This window comes from Myotis daubentonii, chromosome 11 (genome assembly GCF_963259705.1).
Source record: "Myotis daubentonii chromosome 11, mMyoDau2.1, whole genome shotgun sequence".
NCBI classification, from domain to species: domain Eukaryota; kingdom Metazoa; phylum Chordata; class Mammalia; order Chiroptera; family Vespertilionidae; genus Myotis; species Myotis daubentonii.
Genome location: NC_081850.1, coordinates 54478036 through 54493439, shown reverse-complemented (window position 1 = coordinate 54493439; position 15404 = coordinate 54478036). Strand labels below are relative to the sequence as shown.

Genomic DNA, 15404 nt, shown 5'->3' with positions numbered 1-15404 from the left:
ACTGTTCGGAGCCCTGAAAACTACCAGAGGCATCGCCCGTCTGCAGGTGTGCCCGGGACAAAGGCAGCCTGGAGAACAGGGGTAAGGCCAGGAAGAATGAGATGCCCGGTGCCGCCTTCCTTACACACTCCTTCCCCTCCCATGCTTTTCCTAGAGCCCACCTTGTTTAAACCCTCGTCATGCCTTGTAGGTCCTCTTCCAGGTAGCCTTCCCTGACTGCAGCTAGTGCACGTCCCCTCTCCTGTGGACACTCACGGTGTAGCAGGCGCTGGAACGGCACCAGGTGTCTGACCAGTGGGATCAGACCGAACCTGGGCTCAGCAACCTTGGTATTTGGGTTCTGGATAGGAAAGGATCCAAAGCCAAGACCCAAACTGAAAGAAAACATTTATGGGGTGAATTGCAGAGGTAGAAAAGGTAATTCCTAGAAGAAATGGGCTTAGGAAACAAGTTACAGAGGTAAAGGGAAGGGCCTTTGGCGCTTGGAGTGAGGAAGCTCATGGTAACTTGCTGGGTCTGGGGGTGGGGAGGGAACGGCACAGGCCAGCTACCGGGAGGGAGAGCGAGCGCACTGTGTCCGCATCCTAAGGCAGTGGTTCTCAACCTTGGCTGCACATTCGAATCACCTGGGAACCTTTTTAAAATCCTGATTTCTCAGCCTCATCCTCCGGAAACTCTGTTTCTTTGTTACTAATGTTGTGGCCCCACCCCATGACAAAGAAACAGAATTTCCGGAGGATGAGGCCCAGAAATCAGGGTTTTAAAAAGATTCCCAGGTGATTCTAATGTGCAGCCAAGGTTGAGAACCACTGTCTAAGGAAGCGGTTCTCAACCTGTGGGTCGCGACCCCTTTGGCGGCCGAGCGACCCTTCCACAGGGGTCGCCTAAGACCATCCTGCATATCAGACATTTACATGACGATTCATAACAGTTGCAACATGACAGTTATGAAGTAGCAACGAAAATAATTTTATGGTTGGGTCACAACATGAGGAACTGTATTTAAAGGGCCAGAAGGTTGAGAACCACTGCTCTATGGGCTGCAGACTAACTCATATTCCTGACCCTGCAGGCGCCTGTGTTTCAAACGTTAGGTTATTATTATGGGTCAGGATATCAATGTAGAGCTGTTGTTTCCCAAAATTACCTAAGAAGAACTGCCTGGGGCTTGTGTTAAATGTAGACCAGCCAACTGGCCTCTCCCCTGGATATTCTGACTTTGTAGCAGGTCTGCTTTGGGACTGGAGGTCTTTTTTTTTCAAACCAAACTTCCAGTACCTAGAATCTAGCTTTTAAACCGTTAAAGTACAGTGGGGCCTTGACTTACGAGTGTCCCGACTAACCAGTTTTTTGAGATACCAGCTGTCTCTCAGCCAATTTTTTGCATTGAGTTGATAGAATAATTTGAGTTAATGAGCTCCTTAACGAGCTCGGTCTCTGAACGAATTAAACTCAAGGCCCCACTGTATATACACATCACCCGGTGACCTTGTTAAATACAGATACCAGTCCACCGTGTGGGGTGGGGCGGGCCGGAAGAGCCAGTTCTAACAGGTTCCCAGGGGGTATCTATGCAGCAGGTGCAGGCTCACAGGCTGCCGGGACAAGTTCAGGTGATTCTTATCTATAGGCACCTCGGGGATCGAGTGCTGTTGGACACCTCAGCACACCTGGGGAGCTTTCAAAGCATACTAAGGTCCAGCTCCCACTGCAAACTAGTTCAATCGGAATCTCTCAGGTTTTGTTTGGCTGGTTTGGTTTTTAAAGGTCCCAAGCTAACTCTGGTGTAAAGCCGGATTAAGGCTCACTCCTCACCAGCATGACTATAAATTAATGGATAAATGGATTCGACCACCTCACAGGCTTGTGGAATAAAACCCTTGACTGGTTATATATGTGGCTCATGTGTGTCGCTAGGTCAATGTGAGGTTGAAAATGGGTAAAGGAGAAAGGGAGTGTGACCTGGCGTTCACAGACCAGTTAGAGCAGTGGTTCTCAACCTTCCTAATGCCGCGACCCTTTAATACAGTTCCTCATGTTGTGGTGACCCCCGACCATAAAATTATTTCCGTTGCTACTTCATAACTGTAATTTTGCTACTGTTATGAATCGTCATGTAAATATCTGATATGCAGGATGTATTTTCATTGTTACAAATTGAACATAAAGCGTAGTGATTGCCGAAACCGGTTTGGCTCAGTGGATAGAGCGTCGGCCTGCGGACTGAAGGGTCCCAGGTTAGATTCCGGTCGAGGGCATGTACCTTGGTTGCGGGCACATCCCCAGTGGGAGATGTGCAGGAGGCAGCTGATCGATGTTTCTCTCTCATCAATGTTTCTAACTCTCTATCTCTCTCCCTTCCTCTCTGTAAAAAATCAATAAAATATATATTAAAAAAAAAATAAAGTGTAGTGATTAATCACAAAAACAATATGTAATTATATATGTGTTTTCTGATGGTCTTAGGCGACCCCTGTGAAAGGGTCGTTCGACCCCCAAAGGGGTCGCGACCCACAGGTTGAGAACCGCTGAGTTAGAGAAACAGAAGGGATTCAAGGACGCCCTGGGGGCGGGAGGCAGGGCTGACAGTGCTGTGCAGGGAGTGAGGTAGGGGTCAGGGAAAGCAGGGAAGCTCTGTTGTATGCAAAGGGTGAACAGCAGGCAGGACCTTCCAGGCCCAGAGGGCGAAATGTCCGCAGCTTGTGGGCGTGTAGAAGAACCAGCAAGTTCATGGAAGGGAACCAGCAGTGCTGACCTCGTGGCCGGAGCCTGGGGACCTAAGGGGCGTTGCAGAGATAGGCCCAGATGATTGCAGGGGCCTGGGAAATGTGAGCTGAAGGGAAAGGAAAGTCATTGACCCCTTGCTAGGGAGAGACCTAAGATGACCTTATCTGGCCAGAGCCACTCACAGCAGCAGGTCTGGGTTTCCAACATTCATATACCCAAGAAGGGCCGGCCAAGGGCCTGTGGGTGTCTGACAGGGAGCTGAGGCTGGGGGCAGAGGGCCACTGTGGCCTGCAGCATGAAAGCAGCAGACTGGCTCCGCTCCAGGCAGGGTGGCCCTGCTGGCCTGGCATCTCCCAGTGGTGTGCTTAATTTCAACCTCTTCCTCCTTTAAGGTTTTACCACAGAATAACCTTCCATTCTAATCTGAAATGATTTTTTTATGCTTATGAACATGCTGGATACCTGGTTTATTCATTTTCCACTTACTACATCTGAGTAGGAATTCACACGGGACAGGGCAAACATAATTTTGATACAAATGCCCTTCCCCAACGGTTGCCTGATTAATCACTCCAGATGGCTGCGTGGCCTTGTCATTATCCTGCGGAGTCTGATATCTCTCTCTCGCACCAGTGACAGGCCAGGTGCCTGCGCCTGGCAGTGGAAACTGGCACTCTCAGACCCTGCCACCTGACCTTTACAATCTTATCTCCTGCACCATAACTTTCTCCAGGAGTCCAAATTCCACCCATTCATCCCCCAAGACCCAGTTCAAAAACCTTCTGCCCTAGACGCCGTTCCCAAGAGCGGAAGGGTTCCTCGTGCTTCTGAATTTCCAGAGTCTTTTGTTTTTATGCCCTTCACTCGCCTCTAAGCTTCCCCGGGAGAGCTTGGGGACGGACGATGGCACACAGTAGGTCCCTCAGCAGAGTGTTGGCTGAAGTTGGGTAGCATGGTCTCCCACACCCCCGCTCCAGCAGCCCAGACAACAGGTTGGAGGCAATAGCTACAAAGCGCTCTGCGGGGAGGTGGGCAAGGAAAGGCATCCCCGTGCTACCCCTTCACCCAGTGGGGGTGCCTGTTGGCTCCCCCAAGCCAAGTGCACACACTTCACCTATTGCACGAGCCTCACGAAGGGCCTCTCCCCTCCAAACAGTCCTCTCCGGTTTCCTTCAGCCCCTCACCTCTGCTGCGTGCCTCCCGCTTGCAAGTGGAATCAGACCACTATTCCCACGATAGTAATTCTTACCAGCGCCAGGGGAGTGAGTGCCTTTTCAGACAGGGATCTGGGCCTCAGGGCATGGCTCGTCCAAGGTCACTCCCGCGAAGTGTCAGGACTGTTACCTAACCTCGGCCTCTGAACTGCCAGTGAAGTAGGGCCAACGCTGCAAGTTGCCTGAGGTCAGACGGAAACGGGTTAAAAGTGACTTTATTATATAAGTCCTAGCCTAAAGCACAGCTAAGTGTTCTGTAAACTGTGGGATCCTATCGGTAGCTGTCAAGAGGCCACTCTCCATGAGTTTATGGACCAAGGCCAGAAAGGGGGGCCAGGTAGAAAGAGGGGCCAGGTGGGGCACTTTCTTTTTTATTTTTTTTTTTAATATATGATTTTTTACAGGGAGGAAGGGAGAGGGATAGAGGGTTAGAAACATGGATCAGCTGCCTCCTGCACACCTCCTACTGGGGATGTGCCCGCAACCGAGCTACATGCCCTTGACTGGAATCGAACCCGGGACCCTGAGTCCGCAAGCCGACGCTCCATCCACTGAGCCAAACCGGCCAGGGCAGGTGGGGCACTTTCAGATCTTCACCCAGCACCCGCGCCCGCCTGCCCATCACAACAATCCATTCCCACGGGCGCTCGGACGGGCTGCGCGCGACAGAAAGCGTTGGCTGTTTGTGGCCCGGCAAGGCCACCGTACGGTGTCAAGAGTGCGGCGTTCTGGAGGAAGAAATTCCGTGGCCTCAGGACCCGGGTGATGGGTGACCCGCTACCTGCCCGGCGGCGGCGAGCGACTCCAGCTGGAGGTCCGCGTCCCCTGAGTCTCGCTGTTTTAAAGGAGGGGCGTGGCGGCCGCGGCGGCATCTCCCCCACGTGATCCGGCTCGGACGGCGCAAGCGCCGCGCGTTGGGGTCGGTCAAGGTCTGCGCCTGCGCGGGCTCGCTCGCCGATCCGGCGGCCGGGGCTACCGGGCGTGGAGCCGGGCGCCCGCGGCGATGGGTGAGTGCCAGGAGCTGCGGCGAAGGGAGCGCGGGGTCACCCCGAGCCTCGGGGTGGAGGGTGTGGGCGCACGGAGGGGGGTTGAGGGGGCGCGCCGCCCCGGTCCTCCGCGCGGTCGCACCGCGTCCCCCCGGCGCGGGCTCGGCTCTGTGCTCTCGGGGTTCGCGGCCCCCGAGCGCGGGGCTCCGCGGAGCCGGGGACGGCGTCGGGCCCCCGCGGCGAGCTTTCCGCGAGCGAGGCTGTGTGTGTGTGTGTCTCGGGCGCGCCCCGAGCGGGGAGGTGCCTGGGAGCGCCCGCGCGCCGCAGGGCGGGGAGGGCCGCCTCTGCCCGCGCCCCGGGAGAAGGGCGGCGCGGCGGTCCCCCGCCCCCTGGGGCTCCGGGACCCCGGACTCTGGAACGTCGGAGACGGAAGGGGCATCCCTGCCACCCCCCGCCCTCCCCCTTCCCACAGGTTGGCCGAATGGACGCTGCAAAGAGGTAAGTCAGTCGCACGGACAGACAGAGCTTATTCTGCGACACCATGTTGCTTCCTGCGGTGCGAAACTCGTGTACAAACAAGGTTTTGGGGGGCGGGGGGGAAGGTGGATGGCGCTGCTCATTGTAAATCTCTGCTGATTATTCGGCGTTGGGCTGAGCTGGATGGCGCATGCCGGTGCCTCAGCTACGGTTACCCTTCGGGCATGGTTTTTGTTTTGCCCCTTGCAGCCAGCCGTGCGCAGCTGGTCCGAATTAACACCTGTCTCTCTACCTGTAAGCGGCGAAGCCCTGGCTGAATGTGTAGCCGCCTCTGCCCTTGCTTTGCAAGGATTCCATGAAATTAAAAGGGGCTAGGCCTGGCCCGGTTCCCGAGTGTTCCGGAGCACAGGTTCCGCACTTGGGAGTCACTCACCCTAGTGCATCTCCGGGAAAGATCACAAGCTCTTATCTCTAAGAGAAGCGGACTTGTCTGGTCTCTCCTCGGGTAGATTAAGGTAGGCCCGGGGAAGTGGGTTTTTTAAGTTACAGACATGGCTGTGTATGTGTAGCAGCAAGAGCCTGCCATAACCAGGACTGGAACCAGGCTGGTCTTGCTCCGAATGCTGAGTCAGGTCTGCGGGCCGGAGTTCACATCCTTTGAGAATTACAATCGCCTTCTCCACGGTTTTGCACCAAGACCTTTGTGCTGGGGTCGCATCTGGGTCTTGTTTATCTAAGCGGGCTGTAAATTTAAGCGAGTATTTAGACTTTACACTGTTTTCTTATGCAACAAAAGTTTGACACTTGCGGTTGCTCGAAAGTCAACTTCATTAACTTCCTAACGTTGAGATAGTTGGAGTGTTTTAGGGAGTGTGCAACTATGATAAATTTCGCAGTTAAAGAACTGAAAATCAGTTTATTAAAGAAATTTAACCATGTTCATGGTATAGATAAACATAAAAATTCTAAACTTCATTTCCCCAGAATACCATGCACGCTGCCCTTCCGTCCGTTGCCAAGTTCAGACCCTGTTCACACCATCCTGGTGTGTAGGATGAAACTAAAGGGAAAGCTTTCAATCTATCAAGTCTGGGTTTCATTACATTTCTTTTTCCTGTTTGGTTCTGTAGGTATTTTTTTTAAAGTCTGAGACTCTGAATAATGGTCTTAAAATTTCTCAAAATAGTTCAGTACAGCCCTAACCGGTTTGGCTCAGTGGATAGAGCGTCAGCCTGCGGACAGAAGGGTCCCAGGTTCGATTCCGGTCAAGGGCATGTACCTTGGTTGCGGGCACATCCCCAGTAGGGAGTGTGCAGGAGGCAGCTGATCGATGTTTCTCTCTCATTGATGTTTCTAACTCTCTATCCCTCTCCCTTCCTCTCTGTAAAAAATCAATAAAAATATTTAAAAAATTTTTAAAAATAGTTAAGTACAGTGGTTAATAAATGACATGCTAACTTCTGTTAGCCACTGTTTTCTGCTTAATAACAGTCCTGTTATTACTGAGAGTCATTACAAACTGGATGAAATAACTTTAATTTGCGAAATTTTAGAAAGTAATGCTAATACCATTTCAGTAAGAATTAATGAACATGGACAAATTATTGTTCAGGTGCACAAATAACTTGGTCTGTATTATCAAGGGACATATACTGTTAAATAGCTTGTAAGTAGCAACTTTAGAATTTAAAATATGTTGTGTTCAGTATGTACAAGTGAAATTGTTTTCATTCATAAATTGTCACAGTGTATTGTGTAATTATATGTACAGTAGAGACCCAGTGGGGGACTCAATCCCTCAGCCCGGCCTTCGACCTCTCGCAGTCCGGGACCCCTCGGGGGTTGTCCACCTACTGGCATAGGCCCGATCCCTGGTCCTAAGCAGGCAGTCACTCATCCCTCTCGCAGTCTGGGGCTCTCACAGTCCGGGACCCCTTGCTCTCCGTACCGCCCACCTGCAGTGGAGGCGGGAGAGGCTCCCACCACTGCGCTTGCCAGCCATGAGCCCTGGCTGAGTGGTGCTCCCCCTGTGGGCATCGCCTGTGTTGAGCATCTGCCCCCTGGTGGTCCAGTGCGCATATAACGACCAGTTCTGCTGGTCATTCTGTTCCGTCAATTTGCATACTAGGGTTTTATTATATTTTTGAATATTTAGAATATTTTTGTTGATTATAATGTTTAGTTCTGAAACTGAAGAAAAAGCATTACATAGATGTGAAGCATTTCTTTGCTAAGCTTTAGTATAGTACTAATAAGAGTTTATTTTTAAACTTATGTCAGTTAGCTGAAACAGTAAGAAGTAAGGATACTGAAGATTAAGTAATCAGTAATTATCAAACCCTAAACTCGGCAAGCTTCTTGAGTATCTATAATTTTTTTTAAAACCCAAAATGTCATTGGCTTCTTTAATTGGTTAAGAACACAAAATGTAACAGGTGGAAGGTGTCTTTAAAAACAAATTAAGCCCTAACCGGTTTGGCTCAGTGGATAGAGCGTCGGCCTACAGACTCAAGGGTCCCAGGTTCGATTCTGGTCAAGGGCATGTACGTTGGCTGCCGGCACATCCCCAGTAGGGGGCGTGCAGGAGGCAGCTGATCGATGTTTCTCTCTCATCGATGTTTCTAACTATCCCTCTCCCTTCTTCTCTGTAAAAAAATCAATAAAATATATTTTTTTAAAAAAAACAACAAATTAAAAGGCTGTGGTTTTGGTTTTATTTTTTTCCAATTCTCTTGTCAAGACATATACCCACAAAATAGTGTATGAAGGGAAACTCCTACATAACAAGTTGTATCCTGAATTAAGGGAAATGGCTGTTGAAACAGGAATTAACAAAGTCAGCAACAGATTAATAATTTTTTATTTATTTTTTAAAATATATTTTTATTGATTTGAGAGAGGAAAGGAGGAGAGATAGGAAACATCAATGATGAGAACCACCGATCGGCTCCCTCCTGCACGCCCCCTACTGGGGACCGAGCCCACAACCCAGGCATGTGCCCTTGACTGGAATCGAATCCAGACCCTTCAGTCCGCAGGCTGACGCTCTATCCACTGAGCCAAACCAGCTGGGGCTAATTTTTAAAAGCTGAGTCTTCAAATACTGCATGGCACAGTGCTATTCTATATAAAGTACTGCTTTATATGTATATGAAGGTGGAAGTCTATAGATTTTAGCAAAAATGCTTTTCCAAGATAGCAAATCAAAGCAACACAATCAGCAGATCAAGGAGGGTATCAGAATGTCAACATTTCATATTTGTTATAGAAAATTCTTTTTATCCAGAATGGACTAAAATTTCAGGCCAAAATGGACACTTTTAACATTTCTTACTCTATCCATATAAAGTTCTCTGTTTCTTTCCCCCTCACCCTGTAATTCAGCATGAGCCAGTAGAAAGATGGTTGCTTTTAGAATTGGCTATTCTGGTTTGGTTTGTTTTTTTTTGTGGTGAGAATGTCATAGAACCTGGGTGCTTTATGCTCATATGCCATGACTGGTGTCCCACTGTGTGCAAAAAACTCGGCGAACCTGGCTTCCCACTTTTGCTTTTTCCATTGATGAGGGTCAGCCTGAGGAGGATGTATTTGTCACTGAAACTCTGAGACTGGATGACAGTTGCCAAATACCAGGTTCCATTCCTGTAGGATCTTTCCTGTGGGCCACGAGAAAGATGCTGTTCTCCTGAACATAAAGACTATGATATGACGCACAAAGCCAAAACAGGCTTGGACTCTGAAGAAGAGTGCATATATAGTCATGCCAGTCAAAGCCACTGTGGAGATGGTACAGATTGTGAGGCAGCCATCAAACCACAGTTCTCCACAGAATACCTTAAAAAGTAGTAAAAGTTTTAATGAAAGTGCATAGCATTAAAATTATGAAACAAATAAAAATAAGCATCAAACTAAAAAAATTAGAATAAAATAAATGTAGATAAAGCAAGAGAAAAGTGATAATAAAGAGGAAAAACAAATTAAAAAATAGTAAAATTGGAAAATTCAAATGCTGGCTTCTTTGTCAAGATGAGAAGAATGTAAACTAGATAAACTGGCTAGCCTGCTAGCCCTGGCTGGTGTTGCTCAGTTGGTCAGGATCAATTCCTGGTCAGGGCACATGCCCGGATTGGGGGCTCAATCCCCTAACCCTGGCAGGAGGCAGCTGCAGGTGGCAACTGATCAGTGTTCACTCTCACATCGGTGTTTCTCTCTCCCCCTCCCTCTCTCTCTAAAAATCAATTTTTAAATATTTTAAAAAAATAACAGGCTACCTTGCTCAAGAAAAAAGGGAATATAAGTACACAAGATTAGAAGTATTTTTAAAAAATAGAAAGTGCTTTATGAGACTATAAATAAACCAGGAATTTTTTTTAAAGGAAATCCAGTTATCAAAATGACTCCAGAAAAGAGAACCTAACATCCATAACAATGGGAAATACTGAAAACGTTACCAAAAAGCTACCATTCCTCAAAACACCAGGCCCAGATGGTGTCACAGGTAAATTTGTTTTGTTTTTATTTAAATACAGTTGGTATACAATGTTATATTAGTTTCAAGTGTATAATATTCAAGTGTGACTGTCTCACTAAGTCTGGTATTATGTCACCATGCAAAATTATCACAATATTATTGACTATATTCCCCTTCTAAAGGTGAATATTTTTAAATTTGAAGGAAAAGATAATTTTGATAAGATTTAAATTGTTTACCATCAGAAGGAAGGAAAAATAAGATTCTTTTTACAAAGCCAATGAAGTATTGACACCTGAACTTGACATGATAGTAATAAATTGGAAACTTGTCTATGTTGTGAATAGTAATGTGAAGTTTTAAAATAAAATATTAGACCATGGTATTTAGCAATACATTAAAACAGAGGTCCTCAAACTTTTTAAACAGGGCCAGTTCACTGTCCCTCAGACCATTGGAGGGCCAGACTATAGTTTAAAAAAAACTATGAACAAATTCCTATGCACACTGCACATATCTTATTTTGAAGTAAAAAAACAAAACGGGAACAAATACAATATTTGTATTTGCATGTGGCCCGCAGGCCGTAGTTTGAGGACCCCTGCATTAAAAGAATATTTCACCATGGCCAAATAGGATTTATACCCATATTAGTTAGAAGGAAGAGTAATTACCAAAAAGCATGCTAATAGTAGCTTGTCCTTGTTGAGCACCTGTTGTGTTCTAGACTCCTCTCCTGGGTTCTTTCTGTGCATTAACTCAGTTAATTAAGCACCAGTGAGGTCGGTAACATGCTGATTTTATAAATGAGGAAACAGCCATAGGAATGTGGGGTAACTTGCTGAAGATCACGCAGTATCGATGTGGTGGCGCCAGGATTCGAGCCCAGGCAATTAGCTGTGACTTTCAAAAGTCCCATGGGTTCTGCCTCCAGGATCCACATGATCATCCCGGTTGCTTCTTAAAAGTATCTGACCAGAGTTCAAGGTAGATTCCTGATTTAGTGTTTGTGGGAAGGGGTGAAGATGGTTGAACTTTAGTAAAACAGGAATAATATACTAATATATTCCCTTCTCATGTTTGAAAACTAAGAGGCCCTATTCTCAGTTGATCATTAGTACTAAACAAAAGGGAATCCATTTTTTCACAATATGTTTTCTATTGATTTTTAGAGAGAGGAAGAGAGAGGGATAGAAACATTGATGAGAGAGGAATATCATCGGCTGCCTCCTGCACGCCCCCTACTGGGGATCAAACCTGCAACCCGGGCTTGTGCCCTGACCAGGAATTGAACTGGCCTGGCATTAGGACCCGACATAATGGTACTGTCTGCTGAGTTTCACTCTAATCTAATCCTGCAGGGTCAATGGCATTGGTTTGGTTTTAAGTGTGGAAACGAGCCTCAGAGAGGTACTGCCATTTGCCTTTTATCAATTTGGAACTTTGTCTCATCGGTCTGACACTGTAGGCCTTTTGTAGTCCTGATTAGACCTCATTATTGTCACTAACTTTTAAAAACAGTTGAGTAGATGGAGATAAATTTAATTGAAAAATGTAAGAAAGGAAAATACAGTGTTATTCTGAAATTAGAAAATATAAACTAATTTTAGCTTTTTATGTTTATTGATAAAAATAGGGTTTTACTATGTCATTAAGTGAAGAAGCATATGAGAAATACATAAAATCTATTGAGTGAAAATGGAACCCCCCCTAAATAATGTAATATGAAACAAACAAACAAAAGTATTGTTGGGTTTTTTTTTCTGTAACATTTTTTTATTGATCAATAAAAGCATTCACTCCCTCTCCCTTCCTCTCTAAAATCAAAAAAATATTTTTCAAAAAGTTATTCTGGATGCCAAAGAGCCTCTATTTATGTGGATTAATATTTGTGGTCTTAGAAATTAAAACAAAATTTAAAAACATTAACTTACTTTAAAATAGCGATGATAAAAATCGTTATATGTTAACATAAACAACATTTTCATGAAAAATAACTTGTTCAAAAAAATATTGAGAAGAGTGTGATTTATAGTTTTGCAAGTTTCTTTTAATGTCTGGCTTAAAAGCTAGGTCGGGTCTCATATCTGCTTCTGCATTCAGTCTGTTGTACTAGTAAGTTGTTTTGAAGTATATGCAGAAAATCCAGCATCACATCGTATATAGTTGGAACAGGGAGGACCTCCTGGACCACAGAAAGGGCCTCAGGGACCTCCAGGAGTCCTTGGAAAAACTTGGAGAACTGCTAATCTATAAAGGGAAGTGTCCAGAAATTGGAGGAAGGTTTGGGGAAAAAAATCCATGTGTTTAACACTGTGTTTAAAGGTTTATTGTCATTTTATTATTTGTAGGTTAAAAAAAATCCTTCATGAAGACGACAGATCTTAAGCCACATGATGGATTCAGAAGCTCATAAAAAGAGGTCGCCAATCATAACATCTTCAAAACAAGATATATCACCTCATATTACAGATGTTGGTGAAAGGAAACATTATTTGTGTGGCTGCTGTGCAGCTTTCAGCAACGTAGCGATCACATTTCCCATTCAGAAGGTCCTCTTTCGGCAACAGCTGTATGGAATCAAAACCAGGGATGCAGTGCTTCAGTTGAGGAGGGATGGATTTCGAAACTTGTATCGCGGAATTCTTCCCCCATTAGTGCAGAAGACAACCACACTGGCGCTTATGTTTGGTCTGTATGAGGATTTGTCTTGCCTGCTCCGTAAGCATGTCAGTACCCCAGATGTTGCAACCCGTAGCCTGGCAGCAATACTTGCAGGGGCAACAGAAGCAATTTTCACTCCGTTGGAAAGAGTTCAGACACTGCTTCAAGACCACAAGCATCATGATAAATTTACAAACACTTACCAGGCCTTCAAGGCGCTGAGATGCCACGGAGTTGGAGAGTACTATCGAGGCCTGATGCCTGTGCTTTTCCGCAACGGGTTCAGCAACGTCCTGTTTTTTGGCTTTCGGGGTCCCATTAAGGAGCACCTGCCGACCGCCACAACCTACAGCGCGCATTTGGTCAATGATTTTATCTGTGGAGGTCTATTGGGTGCCATGTTGGGAATCTTGTTTTTTCCAATTAATGTTGTAAAAACTCGCATGCAGTCTCAGATTGGAGGGGAATTTCAGTCTTTTCCCCAGGTTTTCAAAATAATCTGGTTAGAACGAGACAGGAAACTGACAAATCTTTTCAGAGGTGCCCATCTAAATTACCACCGGTCCCTCATCTCTTGGGGAATAATCAATGCAACTTATGAATTCCTGTTAAAAATTACATGAAAGAAATAATTAAGTGCCATTTACCAACTGACTAGACCTTTAAAGAAGAATGTAGTTTGGCCTCGTTCCTAATTGGCCAATATAAGTTGGTGTCGTAAGTTCAGGGCACAATGAATTATGGCAAAGCTATTTTCCTTAAGCACCAACAAATCAGAATAAAAGGTTTCAATAGAAAAATTTAAGGGTTTTTGGGTGTGTTTTTTTTTTAATAATTTTTTATTGATTTCAGAGAGAGAAAGGGAGAGAGAAACATCAGTGATGAGTACAAGTCATTGGTTGGCTGCCTCCCGAATATCCAGTACTGGGGATGGAGCCCGCACCTGGGCTTGGGCTCTGACCGAGTATCGATACTTCACCACTAAACCCCAACGGCCGGGCTGTTTTGTTTTGTTCTAATTATTACCTGAGAACTTTGGGCTAATTGCTTGGTTAATAGCTGTCTGTCTATGGATGGCTTTTGCTGAGGAAACTAATAGCCAAGATAGTCTTTTCCCCCAAATCTTTAAACCCTTATTAAAACATAAGTGGCCATGACCAGCCAGAGAAAAGGCTCTTAGGGCCCCTTGAATTCTCAGGCTTACTTTTATTACTCCATTTCTTGCTTCCCTCCTCTTAGGAGGAGTTGCAAAGTGTAATCTTTGCTAAACTAAAGCATACACACAAGGAGCAGGACAGAAGAAAGCTTAATAGATGTAAGCTTTTCATGATAAATTGCTTGTATTTTGAAACAGCACCTGTTGGGATAGTCATTATCCACGCTGTTTCTATTTAGGCATGGTAGACTCCAGCAGCTAATGAAAGCTCCCATTTGCTTTCTGGATTTGAAAGTTTTCAGTGTAATTCTGAATGTGACCTTAAACCTGTCCAGAATATCCTCATGTTAATTTCACTGCCAAAAGGTGGGGAGACTTAAATTTTGTCATAGGTGTTTCATCTTACTAAGTTTCAAATTAATTATGTAAAGATCAAACTCTCTTTAGCTCAGTTTCTTTGAATTATTGTTGCCAACTTAGCAAATAGCTTTGGGAGTTTTTCCCCCTTTACGTACTAGTTTGTCTTATTCAAGTACTCTGTTCTCTTGAAACTCCTTTTAGAAAACACTTCCATAAAACTTTATTTTGAAAGTCTGTTTAATAGAATCCCAGGTTTTATTCCTGGTTTCTCGTGTGTGTGTGTGTGTGTGTGTGTGTGTGTGTGTGCGCGCGCGCTCAGGATAGCTTTCGTCCCACAGTGTTGGCTGTCTTTTTTTATTTTAATTTAGTTTTGGAAATAGAGACTTGTATTAGGATTTTTACATTTTGGGAACCCAATTTTACCATTTTATCATTAGAACAATTTGAGAGGATCAGATCTAAATAAAGACATTTGAAGGGTTAATTTTAAATTTCTAGACTGGTAATAGCTGGATAGATTAGTCATCTCTTACCTAACAAAAACATATTTGTCAAAGGAATCAGCTTTTAAGATGTATTTTCCCAATAAATCAGGCAAAATGATTCATACAGCAGTTGAATGATTAGTAATCATGAAACATCTTAGAAAGGTGGTGTTTTTTTTTAAAACCTACATCTGTAAATATGTAGTTAAGATTGCTTTCCAGCATCTGACATGGCAGAGTAGTTAGGATTCCTACTACCAGTTTCTCATCAGGCTGGGTAATTGCATATGAAAATGTGCATGTAATGACCAAAATAAAATCAGGGTCTCAATTGGTAGTTTACTCAGTTTCTGGGCAGATAGTCTAAAACATGTTTACCTCTACACGCAGTATGGCTGGTCAAATAAAATGAACATCCTTCTTCCAACCAAAAGGATTAGGAAGCATAATCAAGCATTTGTTAGGCAATAATCAAGCTCAGGAGATTTACAACAGCTCTGTTTGACAGTGTTGTGCTAAAAATGGCAGTTTACTTGAGCAACCAAGGTGCAGATGTCAGGATTTCAGAAAACTCACCAAATAAATGTGAGTAGCATCCTTTGGCCTGTCAAATAGAGTCAAGGGTGAGGATTGGAAGCAGTTCTTTCAGAAATGAATGACATTGGTACTGTGGTGCATGACCCCTCATTTGTGTGTGAGCCCCTGAGTACTGCCTGTCTAGGTGCTCAGCATGTGGCAGGTGTGTTAGCCTGGGGTCATGCGCTGGCCCTGGAAGTGGACTCCATGGGCCGTTGGTCCCACAGGGCTTGCTTTTGTCTATACACTCCACACAGGTGGTAGAAATCTTAAGTTCTAAAGCACTTT

The 15404-nt window shown here is 45.2% G+C and overlaps 1 protein-coding gene across 5 annotated transcripts; it reads left to right on the top strand.

The window, feature by feature from the left end:
* The first annotated feature begins 4703 nt into the window (after positions 1 to 4703).
* Positions 4704 to 15115, top strand: SLC25A51 (solute carrier family 25 member 51). 5 transcript variants are annotated; one of them, XM_059657389.1, is made up of 3 exons: positions 4707 to 4948; positions 9781 to 9902; positions 12227 to 15115. In XM_059657389.1, exon 3 carries the CDS (start codon positions 12269 to 12271, stop codon positions 13160 to 13162), a length of 894 nt encoding a protein of 297 aa, XP_059513372.1. In that variant the 5' UTR covers positions 4707 to 4948; positions 9781 to 9902; positions 12227 to 12268; the 3' UTR covers positions 13163 to 15115. The 5 variants fall into 5 exon arrangements, with proteins under 5 accessions (XP_059513375.1, XP_059513372.1, XP_059513376.1 ...); XM_059657390.1 differs by lacking the exon at positions 4707 to 4948 and adding an exon at positions 5049 to 5425; XM_059657391.1 differs by lacking the exon at positions 4707 to 4948 and adding an exon at positions 5716 to 5919.
* Positions 15116 to 15404: the final 289 nt, after the last annotated feature.

Coding starts and splice junctions, on each gene's coding strand:
- SLC25A51 (XM_059657392.1), top strand. CDS start 12,269: ATGATGGATTCAGAAGCTCATAAAAAGAGGTCGCCAATCATAACATCT.